This window comes from Vanacampus margaritifer, chromosome 11, assembly GCF_051991255.1.
Source record: "Vanacampus margaritifer isolate UIUO_Vmar chromosome 11, RoL_Vmar_1.0, whole genome shotgun sequence".
Taxonomy (NCBI): Eukaryota; Metazoa; Chordata; class Actinopteri; order Syngnathiformes; family Syngnathidae; genus Vanacampus; species Vanacampus margaritifer.
The window spans coordinates 12,610,663-12,633,142 of NC_135442.1; the positions used below are offsets into that span (position 1 = coordinate 12,610,663).

The 22,480-nt window shown below is 42.0% G+C and overlaps 2 protein-coding genes across 2 annotated transcripts; both read right to left on the reverse strand.

The window, feature by feature from the left end:
* Positions 1-2,053: 2,053 nt before the first annotated feature.
* Positions 2,054-7,697, reverse strand: LOC144060516 (NXPE family member 3-like). Its single transcript, XM_077580147.1, has 5 exons — positions 7,563-7,697; positions 4,580-5,337; positions 4,261-4,331; positions 3,973-4,179; positions 2,054-2,825 (listed from the first exon to the last, which is right to left on the reverse strand). Exons 1-5 carry the CDS (start codon positions 7,647-7,649, stop codon positions 2,257-2,259), a joined length of 1,692 nt encoding a protein of 563 aa, XP_077436273.1. The 5' UTR covers positions 7,650-7,697; the 3' UTR covers positions 2,054-2,256.
* Positions 7,698-11,043: 3,346 nt separating this feature from the next.
* On the reverse strand, positions 11,044-21,134 carry LOC144060435 (NXPE family member 3-like). Its single transcript, XM_077579983.1, has 5 exons — positions 21,119-21,134; positions 17,102-17,876; positions 15,961-16,031; positions 15,663-15,870; positions 11,044-13,626 (listed from the first exon to the last, which is right to left on the reverse strand). Exons 1-5 carry the CDS (start codon positions 21,132-21,134, stop codon positions 13,200-13,202), a joined length of 1,497 nt encoding a protein of 498 aa, XP_077436109.1. The 3' UTR covers positions 11,044-13,199.
* Positions 21,135-22,480: the final 1,346 nt, after the last annotated feature.

The window sequence follows — 22,480 nt, forward strand, 5'->3', positions numbered from 1 at the left end:
TTTGGCTTTTGTGTATAGGGTGACTAAACACACCTTTGTTAGCTTAAAGCATGCAAACAGCAACCTTTACTAGATGAATGTCACTGGAAAGAATGTATGTAAACAAAACATTAGCATTTACTGTAACTGTGACCTTTAAGACAGCACTGCCTCTTATTCGAGACATGGAAAATGATCACAAACATTAAGTACGTTTGCACAACATAATGAGAGTCAATACAAGGTTTGCCTTTACAAAATATTCATGACGCTGATTGAGAGGCAAAGTGCTCACATCACGATTTGGAATTTTAAATTACATCATTTTTAATTAACTCATTAAAATGTGAGAAAAATGTTCACTCATGGAGAGGAAAAAAACAGCAAGTGTATTTCTTCTGCTTAATAAGTGTGTCAAGACTAGCGCAAAGTCAGCTTATATCTAAAAAAAAAAAAAAAATACAAAAGGAGAGGAAAAAGCTGTGCATATTACATTCACATTTGTTTCAGGCAACAAATAATCATGCTTTTTTTTTTTTTTTATCCGGATTTACTTTGCCTATTTTTCTTTAATTGCTGATCTGGTCTGATGTCTTTTTGGCATTAACTGCATTACCTGCTGTATTTAAACAGGAAATGTGATTGCACGCGTCTTCATCCACTTCCTCTCGCGCTTTCCTTTCCATGTGCAGTTCATCAAGCTCTTACATGTTTGTCATCCTGGTGAGAGTCACGCTGCCAAAATCTCTTGCAGGCCTCAAAGCGATGAAGCCATGTGCGCTGAACTGTGACGGCCAGCCGCACTCGGAGAAACACTCAAGTTTCATCGTCAGCATCCAAAGTCAATCGTCTGCTTGGCCTGCAAGAGGAAGACACGCTTGAGCGGTTCAATAACAAATGTAAGTGGGTGCGATACAGCTGCGAGGGGAAATAACGACTGTTTTACTTGTCTAAATCAATTCTGTGCACAAGGATAAGAAGGTTTTTAGCTTCACGGCTCGCCCTACAGCCATGAGGTGTCATTTATGGTAAACAGAGGTAAAACAACAAAAAATGATCAGAAGGCTTAAGGTACGGTTTTGGTATTATCAAGTGTGGCTTTAACTTCAATAGGATGAAAGTTTATTATTATTATTTTTATTGGTTTATTTTCTATATTGAACTCATTCATTCATTGTCACTGTATGGAACGCAAAACAATTAAATTATGAAAAAATTATAAACCTCATCTAGAATATGCTAGTCCCCCCCCATGTGACAAAAAAAAAATCACAACATACTGTAAATTACAACAGGTAAAAGAAACAACTAAATTAACTGAAATTATATATATATTCTATAAATATTATAATTGTCGATGGATGTGTTAGGACAGATTTTCTAACCTAATGCTTATCAAGTACAGGCAGGTGCTCCATCATATTTTGGGGTGCCCCTTTATCAACAATCGAAAAGGCCTCTCCGCAGCCAACAGGTCGACCTTCCCCCGCCATGAGGCTCAGCTGCCCAGCCGGACTCTCTTTCTCTTTCTCTCCCTCTTCATCTTCTTTTCCAAAGAACGGGCTTGGCGACCCCCCAATCCAGGCTTTCCGCGTCTCGGACCAACACCAGACCATTTGTAAGTGCAACTTCGCAGATATTAACCAGACTGTACAAATTGGTGCCTCGAATTGGGTTAAACCAATGTGGTTAGGTTAAATGTTAAATGAGTTTAAATGTGGGTCCCATGTCTCCTTTCCTGTTTTTCTTTGATTATACTGAAAATGACTGTGTGTGTTTCATCAATTTATAGTAATCTATAAGCTGAACAAAGAACTCACAACAGCGTAAAAAGGGTACAGCCTTCATTTTAATGACTGATTCAACGAGTTCTCATCTGTTGTCCTGATAAAACTCATTTAAAAATAGATGTGGTGCTTCGAGGTTCTGATACAAAATTAATTTAAATATTAAATTTGAGTCAATTTATTGTTGATTTAATAATTAACAATTATTGATTTAATAATTAATTGGACAAAAAGGTCACTTTAAAAAAGAGGACAATCATGTTAAAAAATTAAATACATGTCACTGATTTCGAAAATAGGAAAGCTTTTGTAGCTTTTATTTGAAAATAAAACAAAAATCATTATAAACGTCACATTTGTAGACAGTGATAAATGCTGAGCTGTAGAAATACAAAAATAGTTGCTCCAGAGGTCGTAAAAAACACTAAATGAAGACAGTGAAATTGTCACTAATTAGGCAACTGTAGGCATCTAATACTCTTTCTCCCTTTCATGCTTTCAACTTGTTTCTGTTCCCATTACGGCAAATGTAGGACAACATCATGTCTACCATAGTCTTGACAATGGGCCTAGGTGGGTGCAAGATGTGTGGTAGACGGTGCGCCAAGCACATCTGCCAAGCGTCCACCAAAATAACGTTGAGATCCTTGAACATGGCGCGCAGCACGACGTCCTGCTGCAGCGTCAACCAGTCACTGTTGAACAGGCTGATGTTCCCTTTCAAGGCCTGAGGATTGGCCGTACGGACCACCACCACCGTCCCCGGGGCCCGGTCCAGGAGTCGCACCACCGCCTTGCGGATGTGCCGGAGGCGCTGTATGTACACCTGCACGGGGAAGGTGCCGAAGTGAGCCCAGATGCCAATTGTCACCACCGTGTTGGGACCGCCGGTCAGGCTGTCCAGCTCGTTGGCGATGTAGTGCAGCTCGCTGATCATGACGGGCTGGATGCGGATGGGTGGGCCGTGGAAGCGGTAGTTGAGCAGAATATTGTGGGTGCTACCCACCGCCATAAAGGGTCCCGACTTCTTTGGATTCTCAAGGTTGATTTTTTTTAAGGCTGCAGGGCAGATTTAAATCAAGCAATTTAAACCTCAGCAGTGTTGAAAGACTATATTGGGCTACGTTCAGGCTTTTATGTGAAGTGAGGCGAGGAAGACATTGTTTGCTTGATGCACTCTGTCGACTCACAGGGACAAACTCCCAAAATTTCCAGAACAAACAGTAATATACAGTAAGAGTACATTGTTATATAAATGAGCTAAATCTTTATTCTCTTTTTCTACTTTTACCAGTTTTAAGTTTTTACACATGTATCTGTACTCACTTAAATATATAATCGTAGGTCTAGTGGTCACTAGTTATATTACATGGCTGTAGTCGCACTAGAGCTGAGATGTTTCACTGCTATCTTCCTGCTACGGATGCCCAAAGGACAACTTCGCAAATAGTTCGCCCGGGTGGTATTGCATCGAGTGTCGGACCCAATGGGTTGACCGCAGCTTACCTTCCACAGCTTGGGCCTGCAGGTGGTCATCACTAACGTCCTGTGATTCGGGCCCGTCGCTTGTCACTTTCTGCTTTGCTCTTGCAAGCTTTTACTAGCTTTTTTTTTTTTTTTTTTTTTTTTTACTAGCTCCTTCCGCTAGCCGCTCTTGTTGCCACTCCAGCCTATGGCTCCAATTAACTCCTGCTATCCGCTCTTGTTAGCTGCTCTGGCTAATTCCACCTCACTCGGTCTTTTGGCGTCGCTCGCCGGGCTTCACAATGGCTGCCAAGTCGCTTACACAAAATAAAAATTGGTGATAGGCTTGAGAAATGCGGTCTCTCTGAGCCACCGTAGTGTGTGTGCTCCTGCGTGCTTCTAATGCCACTAGATGGCACTAGGGATCACTGAATATCCCTTTAAGTACAGGCATTGAATACTTTATACACCACTGTCCACCACCAATCTGCAGAGGTGGCAAATTCAGGTCCACAAAGTAAAAACCCTGCCACAGTTTGGCTTTAACCCCTTGTGCTAGCTAGCTAGCTAGCTCCAATGCAAGTAAACGAGTACCTGGGGAGCTAGCTAGGGAGCTCGCTAGCTAGCATCTGGGCCTAAAGCCAAACTGTGGCAGGGTTTTTTTGTTCTTTTTTTAACTTTCTGGACCTGGATTTGCCACTTTTGCCAATCCTGCACAATGCTATGACATGGAAGTGCTGACCTGGAAGCACACTGAGGAGATACTCGAACCACTGCCGCATGGTGGAGTCGCCGTACATGTAAACCAACTTGTTGGTCAAACACTGAGTAATGGCATTCGCTTTGTCAAAGTGCGACATGGGGACGTCTCCCAATGGCCTCCACAAGTCCTGGTAGTAGTACCCAGATGTCGCCAGCGTGACGGAATCCGGTTTTTGACTGCTGCTTTCTAAATTGACCAACACAATGATGTGAATAAATTACCAACACATCAAAAAGTGAGAATCATTAGTCTGAAGTTTTGTAGTACCATTCAAGGAAGGCAACACGTTGATTGTATCTGTTGTGGAAGCTCGGATGGGAACTTTGACATTCGTGCCACTGACAACAAAGAAATCAAAGTAGTGAGTTTGAATAGATGCAACAGAAACAGGCACAATAAGATCACAATCAATGGCAGTTGAGGCATACACAGGAATGTTCAAAATGTTATAGTATATACATCAACAGTCTCTGTTTAGACTGAAAATTGGTTGCCTATTAATTTATAACTTTACAAAATAGTGTGATTTTTGTTCAACATCTTGTTCTGCTTGAAATCTCTTTAATCACTCATTGATTGCACAAACCTCTTAAAGAGTAAAGCTTCGTTTTTGGTGATGACGTTTTTCATGTATCCTCCCATGGCGTGCTTGTATCTAGTGTTGCAGCCGAGCAATTTGGGCTTGTAGCAATACCACTGATCGCCAGAGTTAGGGTCTGTGTAGTTGCACAGTGGCCCCTTTTCTGGCGGCAGGCACATGTTGCACACCGTCTTCTCGGAATAATTGCCCCGGCGAAAGATGCTGGAGAAGTACACCCGATCAGGTCGTTTGTCCCTCAGCCGCCGCAGCACGGCGATGGCCTCGCTAGAGTGTACCATCAGGACATTTACCTGAGCCGAGCCCGCCCACAGTAACGGGAATCGAACGGAATAAAGTCCATTTTCGTGGTCCAACACCTGCCCGGCCACACCTGCCCTTAACTTTGGGGAATGCAACCGAGCCAGCAGAAAATCGCCGCCATAGCGCTTCGGTCGGCCCTTGTAGTCACGCATTTGGACCTGCACTTCAAGCTGGTCGCCCACATGCCAACTGTGGTTGCTTCGGGAGGATATAATTGTAAACAGGCTGTGGGCCGGGTTGCTCGTCTGGGACAGGTTGGGTGGTGCAGAGCCAGAAGGCGGCTGCGGCCAGGCGATGGTGTTCAATAAATTGCGTTCCTCCAATTCTTCCTCAAGGTACAGTGGCTGGCCCTGATGGAGACAGATGGTGCGCTTGGGGTAAAATGTCGTGAGGTTTTGGTTCTGGACCTTGTACGGTGGTGGCACTAGATCGTACTTCCAGCTCTGAGGAGATGACAAGATATGCTTTAGGATGTTACATTTGAACTGACACTCTTTTGCAATATTTAATACATTTTTTACATTATCCCATTATAATACAGTCAAATCCAAAATCATACCACTAACTTAGAAAATGATGGTGAAATCACATTAATGTGCCCAAAATTTCAAGCATTTTCTATCATTCCATCAAGCTATAGTATGTAGTAACTGCCCCATCCACATGTGACAAATCTACCTTAACCAGTTCTTCAAATAACATTTAAGAATGCATTACTTAACCCCTGAGCAATTATCCATCCATCTTCTGCCGCTTATCCGAAGACGAGTAGCGGGAGCAGCAGCTTTAGCAGGGAAGCCCAGAATTCCCTCTCCCCAGCCACTTCAACCAGCTCCTCCAGCGGGATCGCAAGGCGTTCGTAGGCTAGCCGAGAGACATAGTTTCTCCAGCGTGTCCTGGGTCGTCCCCGGGGCTTCCCGCCGATGGGCCATGCCCGAAACACCTCTCCAGGGAGGCGTCCAAGCGGCATCCGAACCAGATGCCCGAGCCACCTCAACTGGCTCCTCTCAATGCGGAGGAGTAGCGGTTCTACTCCGAGTCCCTCCCGGATGACCAAGTTTCTCACCCTATCTCTAAGGGAGAGCCAGGACACCCTGCGGAGAAAATTCATTTTGGCGGCTTGTATCCGGGATCTTGTTCTTTCGGTCACGACCCACAGCTCGTGAACATAGGTGAGAGTAGGACTGTAGATTGACCAGTAAATAGAGAGCTTCGCCTTTCGACTCAGCTCCTTCTTCACCACAACGGCCCGATACAGAGTCCGCATCACTGCAGACGCTGCACCGATCCGCCTGTCGATCTCCCGCTCCATCCTGCCCTCACTCGTGAACAAGACCCCAAGATACTTGAACTCCTTCTTCCACTTGGGGCAGGATCTTATCCCCGACCCGGAAAGGGCACGCCACCCTTTTCCGACTGAGGGACCATGGTCTCGGATTTGGAGGTGCTGATCTTCATCCCAACCGCTTTACACTGGGCTGCGAACCGCTACAGTGAGAGTTGGAGATCACAGCTTGATAAAGCCAACAGCACCACATGATCTGTAAAAAGCAGAGATGCAATGCCAGGCCACCAAACTGGACCCCCTCAACACCACTGCTGCGCCTAGAAATACACAGGGTCAAAAAGGCCCGATAGGACTCCTTCTTCAGCAGCTTTACGGCATCCCCTTCGAGGATTGTCGCCGCGACAGGCACCGACCATCTTACGGCTACAGATCCGATTGGTTGCCTCAACCTTGGAGGCGCGAAACATGGCCCACTCGGACTCAATGTCCCCCGCCTCCCCCGGAACAAGGGAGAAGTTCTGCCGGAGGTGGGCATTGAAACACTTTCTGACAGGGGATTCCGCCAGACGTTCCCAGCAAACCCTCACAATACGTTCTGGTCTGCCAGGTCTGACAAGCATTTTCCCCTACCATCACAGCCAACTCACCTCCAGGTGATGATCAGTTGACAGCTCTGACCCTCTCTTCACCCGAGTGTCCAAAACATGCGCCCGCAAATCCGATCACATGACTACGAAGTCGATCATTGAACTGCGGCCTAGGGTGTCCTGGTGCCAAGTGCACATATGGACACTAGTATGTTTGAACATGGTGTTTGTTATAGACAATCCGTGATGAGCACAGAAGTCCAATAACGAAACACCACTCGGGTTCTGATCGGGAGGGCCGTTCCTCCCAATCACGCCCCTCCAGGTCTCACTGTCATTGCCCACGTGAGCGTTGAAGTCCCCCAGCAGAACAAGAGAGTCCCCAAAGGGAGCGCTCTCCAGCAAGGACTCCAAAAAGGGTGGGTACTCTGAACTGCTGTTTGGTCCAAATGCACAAACAACAGTCAGGAACCGTCAGGGGCAATCAGTATGACCACACCTGTTCTGCGCCTCTCACCGTGGGCAACTCCAGAGTGGAAGAGAGTCCAGCCCCTCTCGAGCGGATTGGTACCAGAGCCCACGCCGTGTGTGGAAGAGAGTCCGACTATATCTAGTCGGAATTTCTCTGCTCACACACGAGCACGGGCTCTTTTTTTTTTTTTTTATCAAATAAATGTGCTTTGCCTGATCCATTGTCTTTATAATGGTACACATCTCACAAATTCTGCCAGCCTATGTAAACTAATGACAACAACTCAAGCATGTAAAATACGATGGAATAAATGTCTCTCACCTCCCCAATGGTGATGTTGTACAGCAAGATGATGATCCCGAACAAGGTGAGAATAATGAGCACATATTTCCAAGCATTTAGAGGCATGGCTGGATTGTGTTGATTACCTGCCGTCACTGCAGTATGATAACAAGGAAGTAACCTGAGTCCAAGGTCCAGCTTGTCAGTTAAGACCTATATATACCAATCCGACGTCGGTCACATTTGGCCGACGTCGGATTGGTGTATCTAGGCCTTAAGGGACTGCCTCCACGGGGAGAGCCATAAAATAAAATAAAGATTATTACTATTGACTCTTAAAATTATATATGCAAACATTGTAAAGCCCACATTGTTTGCATGCTTGTTGGCATTATGTTTAATTATTCTGGGGGGGCATCTGAGTTTCAAATGTCCTACTTTTGCTGGTGGTTCTGAATGCATCTTGTATGAGGCAAAAACAAACAAAAGTCAATGTTTTGCTTTTTCCTCTCTAGCGAGCTTTTATCTGTAGCTCCTCACGTTAATTGTTGCGTTTAAATGCCAATGTTAATTTCTTATCCCATTTGGTGTCGGTACACCTGTCAGTGAAGCGCGACGTGTGTGTGTGTGTGTGTGTGTGTATGTGTGTGTTTCCAGGCAAATGAAGTGACAACTGATATATGTCTGCAGTATGCAAAAAGATCTTTCACACCACCCTACACTCAAGAAAATGGAACATTGATGTAGTATTCATGTGTAATGTATTTATGCTGAAAATATTGAATCAATGCTCTTTTAATAATAAAAATTTGTGTTCCATTACGGCCCCAGGGCAGCTGTGAGTGTGAATGTGAGAGTGCATGAATGATGTATCCAAAAAGAGTGAGTGCCTAAAAAAAAGTGCTGTATAAATTTGGTGCATTATAACTCTAATTATAAGTATAATTATTATACTAATTTAATTAAATTTGTGTCGGCGCATTTTCCATCCACCTGTCACATGCCCACCGCTTAACACTCGACAAGAGGAGAGCGGTCAGGAGATTTTTCGCCAATTTTCAGTCGGACAGGCACAGACACACTTTTAAAATGGGGAGTGATATATACTTGGGGGGGGGGGGGAAACTAGGAGAGAGAGCTATTTCACCCATAAATAGGGTAAAAAAGTACATTTTACAAGGAGAGTTTTTGAGTAAATTTTACTAGTTTCTTAAAAAAAAAAATGTAAGTCCTGAAGTGTGTCTTCTGCCCAGATTTAGTCATAACTGTTTTAATTTCCTCATTTCCTCAGTAGAGCTTTGATCTGCGGATATATCCTTGTGAGTGTTATCGCTATCCCTGCCAGGTGTAGTCATGATTGAATAACTTCCTCTATTCATCAAATGGGCTTTGTTCTGTGTCTGGATAGGGTCCTTGAATGTTATCGTGCACGTCCGGTTAACTTCCTAACTGTTTACTGGAAACTTTGTGGTACCGCCCTTCAAGATGATATAAGAATGTTGTAAGTCCTCTGTAACTTCGCACTTGTGAGATGCTACAGCCATTGTCTGTAACTCACTTGTGCCCAGAATATTCTGTAGAAATAAAAGCTTTGAAGGAACTGTTCATCGATCTCCAGCCTGTATTCAGATAACCAACTTTCTCACTACCCGAAATTAAATGAACACGCGGAGGAAAAAGCTTATCCTCTAACAGTCCATAGATGTGAGTGTGAATGTTTGTCCTATGTGTGACCTGCGATTGGCTGGCGACCAGTTCAGGGTTCACCTACCGCCCAAAGACTTTTGGGTTAGGCTTCAGCACCCCTGCGACCCTAATGAAGATAAGTGGGATGGATTGATGGATGGATTTTAGTTGTTGGAACAAAATAGTGTTAAATACATTTGACATAATGATGATCGTTAAATTAAATAAAACTCAAAATACAACATAATGATGTTTAATAAATGTAATGACGTTTTGTGAATTCAATATGATTCATTAATTAGTCCAACATAATATTTGGCATAATAGCACTAAGCAAACTCAACACAACTATATGAAGTAATAGCAAATTTAAAACTTTTACGGAAATTTACTCATTGCTCAAATTCAAATGTGGGACCGGTTGACATTATCTTATTAATTAAATCTTTTGTTCTATTTTTATCAAGTGTATGTTGGAAATTAATACTATTTTGAATATGTCACGATGTGGCTTGGAGGTGGACCCAAATGAGGCGAAGCAGAACGAGGAGGCAGCAGTGACGTTCAAAACGAATGTTTAATGAAACAAAAAAAGGAAAGAAACAAGGTTCTGGTTGGGCAAGAAAACAAGGTTAAAAAAAACAAGCAAGGTAAACCGTGTGATGGTGGGACGACGACGACGACAACTCAACAGCATGACCAGAGGAACAATCAACGCAGACCGAGGGGAGACGAGAGACTATATACAGACACACTAATGACATAACGACACACACCTGGGCAGGATACAAGTAGCTGAGGGCACTGATTGGTTGACACACGAGGAAGGGCAGGCAAACATAGGTGGGCATGATCAGGCTTGACGAGACGGGGGAGCCTATCCCAGCTGGCTTCGGATAGTAGGCGGGGTACACCCTAAACCGGTTGCCAGCCAATCACAGTGCACAAAGAGACAAATAATCATTCACACTCTTAACTATAGGGACCATTCAGTGTTTAATTAACCTATAATGCATGTTTTTTTTTGGAATGTGTGAGGAAAATGCAGTACCCAGAGAAAATCTACGCAGGCACAGGGAGTACATGCAAACTCCAGCCAGGAAGGACAGAGCCCAGATTTGATCTTTAAATCGGCAAAAATTTACAATAATATATGTCCCCCCTCACACACACACACTTTATGTAAATTCTCCCCTGAGCAATTAACCATCCATCCATCTTCTGCCGCTTATCCGAAGACGAGTCGCAGGAGCAGCAGCTTTAGCAGGGAAGCCCAGAATTCCCTCTCCCCAGCCACTTCAACCAGCTCCTCCAGTGGGATCCCAAGGCATTCGTAGGCTAGCCGAGAGACATAGTTTCTCCAGCGTGTCCTGGGTCATCCCCGGGGCTTCCCGCCGATGGGCCATGCCCGAAACACCTCTCCAGGGAGGCGTCCAAGAGGCATCCAAACCAGATGCCTGAGCCACCTCAACTGGCTCCTCTCAATGCGGAGGAGTAGCGGTTCTACTCAGAGTCCCTCCCTGATCAGTTGACAGCTCTGACCCTCTCTTCACCCGAGTGTCCAAAACATGCGCCCGCAAATCCAATGACACGACTACGAAGTCGATCATTGAACTGCGGCCTAGGGTGTCCTAGTGCCAAGTGCACATATGGACACCAATATGTTTGAACATGGTGTTCGTTAGACAATCCGTGACGAGCACAGAAGTCCAATAACAAAACACCACCAGTCTCCCCCACCCGAAAACAGAGGGAGGCTACTGAAGGATTTCCTTTAATTTTGTAATCTTTTGCGTGTTCAAATAAATCAAAGATGAGACTCTTGTGAAGAGGGTCCTTGCAAGGTTGATTTATTACAGAGATCTCTGGTCACACAATTGAATACCACCAAAGCAGTGTCATCCAAGAATGTGTGTCCTCTTTTGCCCACACAGCCTTTTTATTCAAAACATCAGGAAACGCCTCTGTCATCCCATGAGGTACAGAATGAGTTTGCATTTTGCCAGTAAACTAGATCGTCCTTGAACTTTCACATTTAGACAAAACAGGTTCTCAGTATGCTAGATTGAACTTGGACTTTCACATTTAGACAAAAAAGGTTCTCAGTATGATAGCATCAGTATGCCCGCACCAGCATCATGATGAGCCCCGCCTAGAGGTAACATTGTATGTCCCAAGAGCTAGCTTCTGTAGTCGGGGAAAGCTCCCGCCTTTGGCTGCCACCCAGCTTGCTACGCACTCGACCTCCTTGGCCCCTCCTACAGGTGGTGAGCCCTTAGGAAGAGCAATTATGTGGTCTGACAAGTATGTATTATTGCTGTACTCTTCTGTTCAGCTGAATGGATGACTGCTTTGAATACATATAACTTTGTCGTAAAAAAAAAAATTGTAAGCCATAAATGCAAGGTTTCTTAGCACAAATGTATTTAGTGCTATTGTAAATTTGATGTATATTAAGATGTCTAATTGACTGACGTGATGTTGAAAACAATCTTTTGATTGAAACTTTCTGGTGCTATTGGCATTCAGCTTAAGGTTAAATCAATCAACAATCCGATTTTTAAAAGAACATTTTCACACTGGTAATATAATTGATTTAAGTAGGTTCTCTTGAGTTTATAATTTTGTTCTGTTCTAAATTCAAATTATGATTGTTGTCCAATACTGTATGTTTAATAGAAAATAATTTAATTTTTTTTTTTTAAACAAAAAAAGGCTTATAATTTTGTTCTGTTCTAAATTCAAATTATGATTGTTGTCCAATACTGTATGTTTAATAGAAAATAATTTAATTTTTTTTTTTTAAACAAAAAAAGGCAAGAAGAAATAAGGTCCACTCGGTTGTTATAGTCCCATTAGGTGTGTTTGGGGGTAGGGTGTAGAAAAAGACTCACTGAACATCCTACTCTAAAAATACTTTTTAACTTCTTTTTTAAATCAAATAAATGTGCTTTGCCTGATACATTTTCTTTATAATGGTACACATCTCACAAATTCTGCCAGCCTATGTAAACTAGTAACTCAAGCATGTAAAATACGATGTAATAAATGTCTCTCACCTCCCCAATGGTGATGTTGTACAGCAAGATGATGATCCCGAACAAGGTGAGAATAATGAGCACATATTTCCAAGCATTTAGAGGCATGACTGGATCGTGTTGATTACCTGCCGTCACTGCAGTATGTTAACGAGGATGTAAGTAGGTCACTAATGACAACGGTACACACCTGGGCAGGATACAAGTGGCTCAGGGCACTGATTGGTTGACACACGTAGGGCAGGCAAACATAGGTGGAAATAAACAGGTTTGACGAAACGTGAGAGCCTATTCCAGCTGGCTTCGGGCAGTAGGCGGGGTACACCCTAAACCAGAGGTGGGCATCGAGGGCCGCAGTCCTGCAGGTTTTGCGTGTTGCCCTTCTCCAACACAGCTGATATATGATCAGCTCATCAGCAAGCTCTGCATAAGCCTGATAACGATTGGAATCAGCTTGTGTTGGAGTGAGAAACCTACAAAACCTGCAGGACTCCGGCCCTCGAGGACCGAGATTGCCCACCTCTGCCCTAAACTGTTGCCAGGCAATCACAGTGCACAAAAAGACAAATAATCATTCACAACTATAGGGACCATTCAGTGTTCAATTAACCTATAATGAATGTTTTGTTTTTTTTGAATGTGTGAGGCAACTGGAGGACCCAGAGAAAATCTACGCAGGCACAGGGAGTACATGCAAACTCCAGCCAGGAAGGACAGAGCCCAGATTTGATCTTTAAATCGGCAAAACACACACACACTTTATGTAAATTCTCACAAATCACACAAATTTCTCTTCTTTTGAGATGCGCGATTGAGTCATACATTCTTCCTGTTGCGATCACAGCAAATATAGGACAACATCATTTCTACCATGGTTTTGACAATGGCCATGGGAGGATGCAGGTCGTGAGGTTCCCGCTGCGCCAAGCACATCTGCCAAGCATCCACCAGCTTAACATTGAGACCCTTGAACATGGCGCGGAGCACGACGTCCTGCTGCAGCATCAACCAGTCGCTTTTGTACAGGCTGATGTCCCCTTCCAAGGCCTGAGGATTGGCCGTACGGACCACCACCAGCGTCCCCGGGGCCCGGTCCAGGAGTCGCACCACCGCCTTGCGGATGTGCCGGAGGCGCTGTATGTACAGCTGCACGGGGAAGGTGCCGAAGTGAGCCCAGACGCCAATTGTCACCACCGTGTTGGGACCGCCGGTCAGGCTGTCCAGCTCGTTGGCGATGTAGTGCAGCTCGCTGATCATGACGGGCTGGCTGCGGACGGGTAGGCCGTGGAAGCGGTAGTTGAGCAGAATGTTGTGGCTGCTGTCCACTGCCATAAAAGGCCCAAAGTATTTGGGATTCTCCAGGGGGAGATTCTTTAATCCTGCAAGGGCAGAATACAATGACTGGGGGTGCAGTATTTTTCACAAAAACACTGTGTGGTCACAAGCACTAAAAAAAAAATAATATTGTCAATCATCCATAGTCACTTTAGGGCCTGTATAAGGTCACAAATATCTCCTTAATAGATGTGCTTCAACAACAGCCATTTTCACCTTTTCACTCTCAAAAAAATAAATAAATAATTCTAATAAAAAAACTTAAAGATAAAAAAATAGTAATGTTCACTTGGGAAAAAAATTGTTTACTCAAAAATTCTAAGTAAATGTTACAAGAGTTTGAGTACAGTTTACCAGTTTATTTAAAAAATTTAAAAAATACAAGGCGTAGCGGCAATCTACTGCAAAAGTGCCGCATGAGAGTCTTGAAGATGTTTCCAACGTGTTGTGCTATGTAAAAATGATATCTGCCATGGAAATACGTTTGTGAACAATTTATTTATAGTCAGTTGAAGAGGTTTAAAAAAATAAATAAAAATACCAACAAAAAAGGCAGGCGTCCAATGACAAAAAGGGTCATACAAAAAATGCTAAAAACGCTTTTAAATGGTCACATGCATACATGCACTGACGGTTGAAAAACTGTTCAGCCTCCTGTGGTTTAAAAAAAAAAACAACAAAAACACTGCACACCTGTCACTGCCCTATATAATGGACTGGCTGATTGCTTCACAAGCCACAGGTGTACAGGTATCCATAGCAACCAATTAGTGCCTCACCAAACACTCACACAAGCACACAACACAGCATTTGTGTAAATTGGCTACAACACAAGGGTTGAATCACAAACTTCAGGTTGGGAGACGGCCGGTCCTGGAGTGTGTTAGTATATTGATGGTGTCAGGTAGAATCCTTGCAATTCCAGTTTTTGGTCTCATTTTGGACACACCAGCAATGCAGTATAGTGGGAAACAGCAAGTGGCATGAGTGGCATGGCTCAGCCTCAGGTGGTAGAGTGGCTGTCTCCCAAGTTGAAGGTCATGAATTTGTTCAATGCTTGAGTTACTTTTTTTTTATACTAGTAAAATAAAATCTACTCAAAAACTTTACTAGGTTTTTCCAAGTTTGCCTGGAGACATTCCTTTTCATTATTTATCAATATTAAAAAATAGATCAATAAAAATAGCATCTCTGTTGTCTAAGTGTTTTGATATCTGACAGGCATTGAGTATTTGGGCTCGTTTTCATGATTAATGCAAATCCAGTGCTTCACTTGGCAGAACTGTGCTATGAGAGACAGTTTATACCGGGCGTTCATAATTTCGCAAATGGAAGCGTATTTCAAAACAAAAAAGGGTAATTTGCTCCCATTGTAGGTGTGAATTCAGCTGACTCAATTGGTTCTTGTCATTTCCTTGGCTCAAGAGATAAAATGCATAAAATTAAGCAGTGATCCATGCCTGACCAGAGCATTGCCACTGAGCATGGCTGGTAGGGCAACAGACTATTTAAGTGTGAATGGGTTAGGGTTAGGGTTAGGGTTAGAGGGATATTTTTGTTAAAGAGGAATATTGCTATACAATGTTATGTTAGTGGTTGACCAGCAGAGGGCACTAGAGCAAATGGTTTTAGTTGGATAGGCAGTTAATTTTAAACAGATGTGTTTTAGTTGTGATTTGAAATTGGGGGTAGGGTGATTAATCTATTCTTAGTTGAGGTGGTAGTGAGTTTCAAAGAAAAGAAGCTGAGCAGCCGAATGCTGGTGAGACGGTTGGAGGGGACAGGCATGAAAGGAGGAAACGGATCTGAGACAGCTGGGGGGGGTGGGGGGGGGGCTGATCGGTCTTGAAGGCAAACATGATGGCTTTGAATTGAATGTGTCCAAGCGCAAGCCCACTTGTTTATTAAATCCATCCATCCATTTTGTCATAAGTAAAGACATGTAATATCTATGTTTCGCCACAAGATGGCAGCAAATAACTCTTTGCCATTATACTACGGTACTGTATATGCAAAGCATTACCTTGTGCCTACTTAAGATAGAAAGTTGCTCAGTGGGTTATAAGCCAGAAGCGCTCACCTGGAAGCACAGAAGACGAGGTACTTGAACCACTGGCCCATAGTGGAGTCACCGTACATATAGACCAACTTGTTGGTCAAACACTGAGTGATGGCAGACGCCCCACCAAACGTGCGCATGGGGATGTCGCCCAGTGACCTCCACGAGTCCTGGTAATAATACCCAGATGTCACCAGCTTCACGGGATCTGGTTTTTGACTGCTGCTTTCTAAATTGACGACAGGCACAATGATGTGAATAAATTTCCAACTCCCCAAAAAATGAATTGTTCGTCTGAAGGTCTATACTGTAGTACTACCTTTCCTGGATGGCAGTACATTGATGGTATCCGTTGCGGAAGCGTGGATAGGAACTTTGACGTTCTTGCCACTGACATAAAAAAGTGGATATTAAACAAAAGTAACAACAATGAGGCTACAACTATAAGAGATGAAAATCACACGTATCATTCATGAACAAGGTAGAACCATCAACTTTTGTGTGAGTAGTAAAATACTGTAGAGGCAGAAAATAAGGTACAATCTTCATAGGGATTGACCACAAGTTTTTCAGGGTTCCACTTACTTCTATGACGCCTCACATGTGGAGTGCCTCAAGCTCTATACTAGGCCCAGCTTTGTTTTCCTCATATATGTTGCCAATTGGCTACATTTTTAGAAAAATATCATAATTTCCTTTCACTGCTTTGTTGACGATATGATAATACAGGTACATATACCGCTCACATCAAAAGATGACTCGGTCCAGTCTTCTCAGAACTGAAGGAAGTGAAAAATTGACTGAAATGTAATTTTCTGAACCTAAATGAGAAAAAGAAATTACTGTAAAGTTACTGTATTCGGTGAAACTGATGTTGATATCAAAAAATTAAGTTTGAACTAACTAATGCAAACCCCAAAACATGTAAATACGTTTTTTAATACTTTGTCCTTCACTCCCAAAAACATATTTATATAATTCTTATGTGTTTTTTATGCTAGCGCATACAGAAGGCTTAGCTTCTGACGTGAAGAGGTCGCTTCAAGCAATGGTAGTTATTACATAAAATGGCCAGCAGGTGGCAGCAGAGTATAAAAGATCAGACAGAGCCATGTTGCAACAAGCTCTTTTTGCCGGTGTTTTCAACAGTTTTGTGAATAATGGGTTAGGGTTAGGGTTAGGGATGAAACTTAGCTATAGTCAATACAACAGAATAGCCTGTGGACCTTGCAAAATCAGTCAAAATACGGTAAAACAGCCGGGAGCGAAGTGGGTTGCTTCAGTGAAAATGGCTCGTAGTGAATGAGGTAATTGCTAATTTTAGTTCGAACTTATGTAAATAATTAAATAATATATATATTTTTTTTTTTTTTTCAATACCCTAAAGGGATTTTGGGATCAACGGCTTGTTCTGTTTAAAAATACTTTTGGAATGTCAAACAATCACTGAGTGTATCAACCTCTTAAAGAGCAATGCTTCCTTTTTGGTGATGAGGTTTTTGATTAAACCTCCCGTAAAGTGGTTGTATCTGTTGTCACAGCCGAGCATTTTGGGCTTGTAGCAATACCACGGCTCGCCGGTGTGAAGGTCCGTGTAGTTGCTCAGTGGCCCCTGGCCTTGCGGCAGACAGATGTTGCACGCCGTCCTCTCGGAATGATTGCCTCGGCGAAAGACGCTGGAGAAGTACACCCGAACGGGCCGTTTCTCCCTCAGCTGCCGCAACACGCCGATGGCCTCGCTCGAGTGCACCATCAGGATGCTTACCTGAGCCGAGCCCGCCCACAGTAACGGGAATCGAACAGAATAAAGTCCGTTCTCATGGTCCAACACCTGTCCGGCCACACCCGCCCTGTATTTTGAGGAGTGTAAACGAGCCAACAGCAAATCGCCTCCATATCGCTTAGGTCGTCCTTTGAAGTCGCGCAGTTGGACCTGCAATTCTAGCTGGTCGCCCACGTACCAATGCTGGTTGTTTTGGGAGGGAACGATTTTAAACAAACTGTGGGCCGGGTCACTTGTCTGGGACAGGTTGGGCGGTGCGGAGCCAGAGGGCGACTGCGGCCAGGCGATGGAGTCCAACAAGTTGCGTTCCTCAAGCTCCTCTTCAGGTGAAAGTGGCTTGCCCAGATGTGAACAGATGTTGGGATTGTGGTGAACTTGTGGGAGGCTTTCAGACAGATTTGATGGCTGGTTCCAGTTCTGGACCTTGTACAGTGCTGACACTATTTCCAATTCTGAGGGAGTGACAAGATATGCGATCAAGTCATCAGATGTGCCGCAAGAAATTATGCAATTTCACTGAAGTTGAGATTTTTTTTTTCATTTAGTTTTCACATCAACAATTCCAAATTTCAAATCAACAATCTTTATACATCTCACATACTAGTACACGTCATAATTAACTTGATAAACAGACAATATATTCCCATCTCTAATAAATTCAGATCAGCAAGGATCTTTTACATGACAATAAGATATAGACGGTCATACTGAACAATAACTCCTGGGGTGTATCATATAGTCCTCAAAAGAAAATAAAAATGATTGGGATTTTTTATATATATATATATATAAATAATTAATGAAGACAAGTAACTTGTAAACACAATTTATTGTAAAGCATATATATATATATATATATATAATGTTCAACTGTCAAACTCAACTGTACATATATATCTATATCTATAGGTTAAATGAGTACATTTTTTATGACTTAAAATATTTCAATTCATCTTCAACTTTGACAGTATTTTTTTCTCATTAAAAAAAAAGAATTCTATGATCTGAAACTTGACTAACAGCAACCACCTCCATAGATCGGCTGATCCGCATCTCGGAGGAATTTCTTTTGTTGCACTGTTTGTGGACCGTGCTGCAAGTGGTAGCCACGCTGAACATTTGTGAGACAGGAAATAAAAATTGATTGTTTGTAGAATACTTGTAGGCCCCTATCTTAAAAAAAAAACTCAATCAAAGTAAGATGTAGTTGAATCCACCACTCATTCCATTAAGATTAGCAGCTAATGGGCTAAATAAGGTTAACATGGCCCAAATCTCACGCCTATAAGTAGTTATCTAGTGTGCCATCAAGCTATTGAATAGCTGCCCCTTCTAAATAGACCATCTAACAACAACTCCTTTAAATTCATATGCCATTTGATATGATCAGTATGCGTGAGTGATTGGGGGAAAAGGAAATGCCTTATTTGAAATGCCTTATTTGAATTCCATTTTTTAAGTGTTGTCTAATGTGTCATGTTATCTTTAAAAATGGTACACATTTTACAAATTCTATCAGATTATAAATTGTAGCAGGCTGTAAAGGGAAAAAAAAAGTTGTAACAAACTTCTCTTACCTCCTGTATGTTGATGATGCGCTACAGGAAGATGATTCCAAACAGGGTGAGGATGATAAGGATATACCTGTACTTCCAAACATTTACGGACATGGTGACCATGGATCGATTACCTGCCGTCGCCGCAGGAAAGAAGAAATTAAGGAAGTAACCTTGCCCTTTGAAGTGCCTCCAGGGAGCGTCATAAAACCTTTTTGGTGTGCGTGTGTGTGAAATCAAGGACGTAACCTTGCCCTTTGAAGTGCCTCCAGGGAGCGTCACAAAGCCTGTGTGTGTGCGTGTGTGCGTGTGTGCGTGTGTGCATGTGTGCGTGTGTGTGTGTGTGTGTGTGTGTGTTGGGGGGGGGGGGGGGTACATTCAATATATTTAAACATGTGCCATGCACGTTGGCATTGTTTACTTGTGTTTATTTATTTATTTAGCGGTCTGAATTTCAAATGTCCTATTTTGACTGCCGGTTTAGAACCTAGTAGTAAGAGGCAAAACACAAAGTAAAGTCAAATAGTTTTTTTCTCCTCTCAAGCACAATCACAGGTCGTGCACTTCTATTGTTATGTGTAAATTACAAAATTAAGCTCTGTGCGTGTGAGTGTGTGTGTGTGTGTGTGGGGGGGGGGGGTTATTGTGTGTACGTGTTAGATGCATAATGTTGATTCCTTGCTAATTGTTGTTATTAAACCAATCTAAATATGGTATTATTTGTTCTTTGGCTTAAGCACCTACTCTTAATTTTGAAATCCCCGGAAACATAATACTGGTTGTAATTGTTAGGCCTACAGATTATTTATAATAATTAGGTTGTAATAATTTCCTTTGTTTAACCAGGTAAGGCAGTTGATAACAGTTTATCATTTACAATGGCAACATGGAAGCAAGTTAGGGTTTAGTGCACTTCAAGGGCACTTTAACAGTGGATAGTTGGAGAGATTAGTTTTCTTTATTAGCATAATCAACTCTAATCGACTGTGTTATTATTTGCTGTGTTTATTTATGGCTATAGCTATTTAAAAAAAAAATCCTGATTTTCTTAGCTAATCAAAATGCTATTAACTTTTTTAAAACCTATATATCAGATTTTTTTAACCTAGATGTTCATTGTGTTCCATTTCAAATTGTCGAGAATGTACATATGCAAGTTAATTGCTTTAAACTTCACATCAGTATTAAAGTCCTCCCTAATTTAGTATTCCCGCATGCCATATTAATGTGCAGTTTGCTGCTTGTTTGGATCAACATTTCCCTGGAATGACAATTTGTATCTTGTCTAATAGGGGCATTATGTGTCAAAAAGGCCTCGTTGTTTTTTGTTTTTACAGTTGCAGCACCCTCTGGTGGCTAATTTAAGAATGCAAATTCAAAACCAAATCAAGAAAAAGCAAGAGCCAATCTGTAGTAAACTGACCCCATTGTAACCCCATTTTAAAAGCAGTTACTTGATGATTATTAATGTGACATGCTCAAAAATTTTAACTTGACATGTTGCAGAAAGTTGAGGAAAACATTTTTGCTTTTGAAAATGCTTTTTTTTTTCACTGTTAGATAGAGAAATTGTTTTACTATTTCAGTTCATTTGCATATTTGATCTATGTCTGGAAAAGCTCTACATTATAAAAGACCAATTTATTAATAGTATTGTTGGTCCCCGTTGCCAGATGATGATTCAGTGAGATTCAAACCCAGAACATCTCAATTGGTCTATCCACCCCTTCTACAGTATTTATTGTAGTTGTGTCCGTGAGCGCCAGACCAAAGCTAGAGCTTCTGGGTTTCGTTTTTAAATGGAGCCTATTAGCAGTCAAACGGCCCACGTGATTTATTGCACTCCATTGCGACGTTCTGTCAAATAATTCTTAGGATTTTATTGTGGGGGAGGGTGCATAAAATGGGGTGGCAGGTGTTTCTCCAGATGACCACCATCCATCTATAGCCTTTCTCTGGAGACACAAACACAGATGTAGGCCTACATGCACTCAAATGAGTCCAAAGACTCACAATGCCGACAGAAAAGCCTAAAACACAAAACTCCATCAGACATTACATTGTCATTTTATAGAGTTAATATACTTGACAAATTAGCGTAGAATCATCTGAGGATCATGCTGTGGATGTGAACTCACTGTTGACCTTCTCCATTAGTCTCAGGCATTATGCACTGCTCCTCCTCGTGTGCTTTTTATTGTGTGCATCTCTGCTGTGTGATGTGGCCTGGGGGGCTGGGGGCATTCTTCATGTTCTCTGCAGCAGCAGCAGCAGAAGAAGAAAAAGAGTAACGGTGTGCGCTTTGTCTACACACTGTACACAAAGTAGGCTGGCTGCAGGGGGGCGGCATGCTACCACATCAGAGATGACCACAAATGGGACAGGGGAGGTTATGGACATTGAAGGGTGATTTAGTTTAAATGTTTAAATGTTTGAATCAGTTTTGACAACAAAAAAAAAAAAGCTTAAACCCAAGTAGATTTCTCTAAACCTTAGAAACCAGTTTTCATTATTTGAAATAATAAAAACAAGAGACGATAAAAGATCATTATAACATTGGCATACAAATTATTTATTTAAAAAAAATGTACTTGTTATTTTATAAAACTTTGAATGCTAAAATTGAAAAATTCCCTATTTCCAAACTACCTTTCCTATTCAAACTGTCCGATTGCAAATTGGAATTTATGTATTTTATTTTTGTTTCCACTTCAATCCTATGTACAGTTGACCCACTTTAATTGTCAGAATTCACATCATTCCCACCACCATTTATCAAGTATTGAGTTGTTTATTTTGTGTTTAATTTCATAAGTTTTACCCTTTCGTTTTTTACGAGTAAATATTTGTTTTATTTTTTGCTATTTGTAAATCTTCCTTGTTTATTGGGTTGAAATATTTCCTTGCCAATACGACATCCATTCTTTGAACCACCATTTTTTTATATATATATATATAGAATGAAATTTGTTTAGAAGCACTCTCTACTGTGAATGTCTTCATTGGTATGCTACAAGTACAGTTTCTTACAAAAAACATGCAACTGTTTTACCTGATGCGTCTTGCCATCACACAATTTCCTTGTGTGTTTATGGTTGGTTGATTTTGAGGGGAAAAAATGTCTTTGTTCCATTTATTAAGCATCATATATGGAAGCTCTGGTTTTTATGTTGAAAACTTGAAGATGAGATCTTGTAATTAAATAACACAATTCCTGGATAAATAAAGGATGAGGAAACTTACTTTATTTAAATAGGCTTATACAACTATTTTTCATGTAGCCTAATTACAGCATTTGTTATTTTATTTATAAAATGTTTTGTTTTTTGTTATATATATATATATATATACAGTATATATATAAGGGGGAGGTCGAACAGTTTTGAAACGGCGATGCCAAGCGCATGCGCAGTACGTCCATGAGTGCAGACAGACTTCCGTATGCGTCTTGGGCAACGTCCAATGACCCAACTGTACCATCTTTAAAGGGCGCCCTCTGG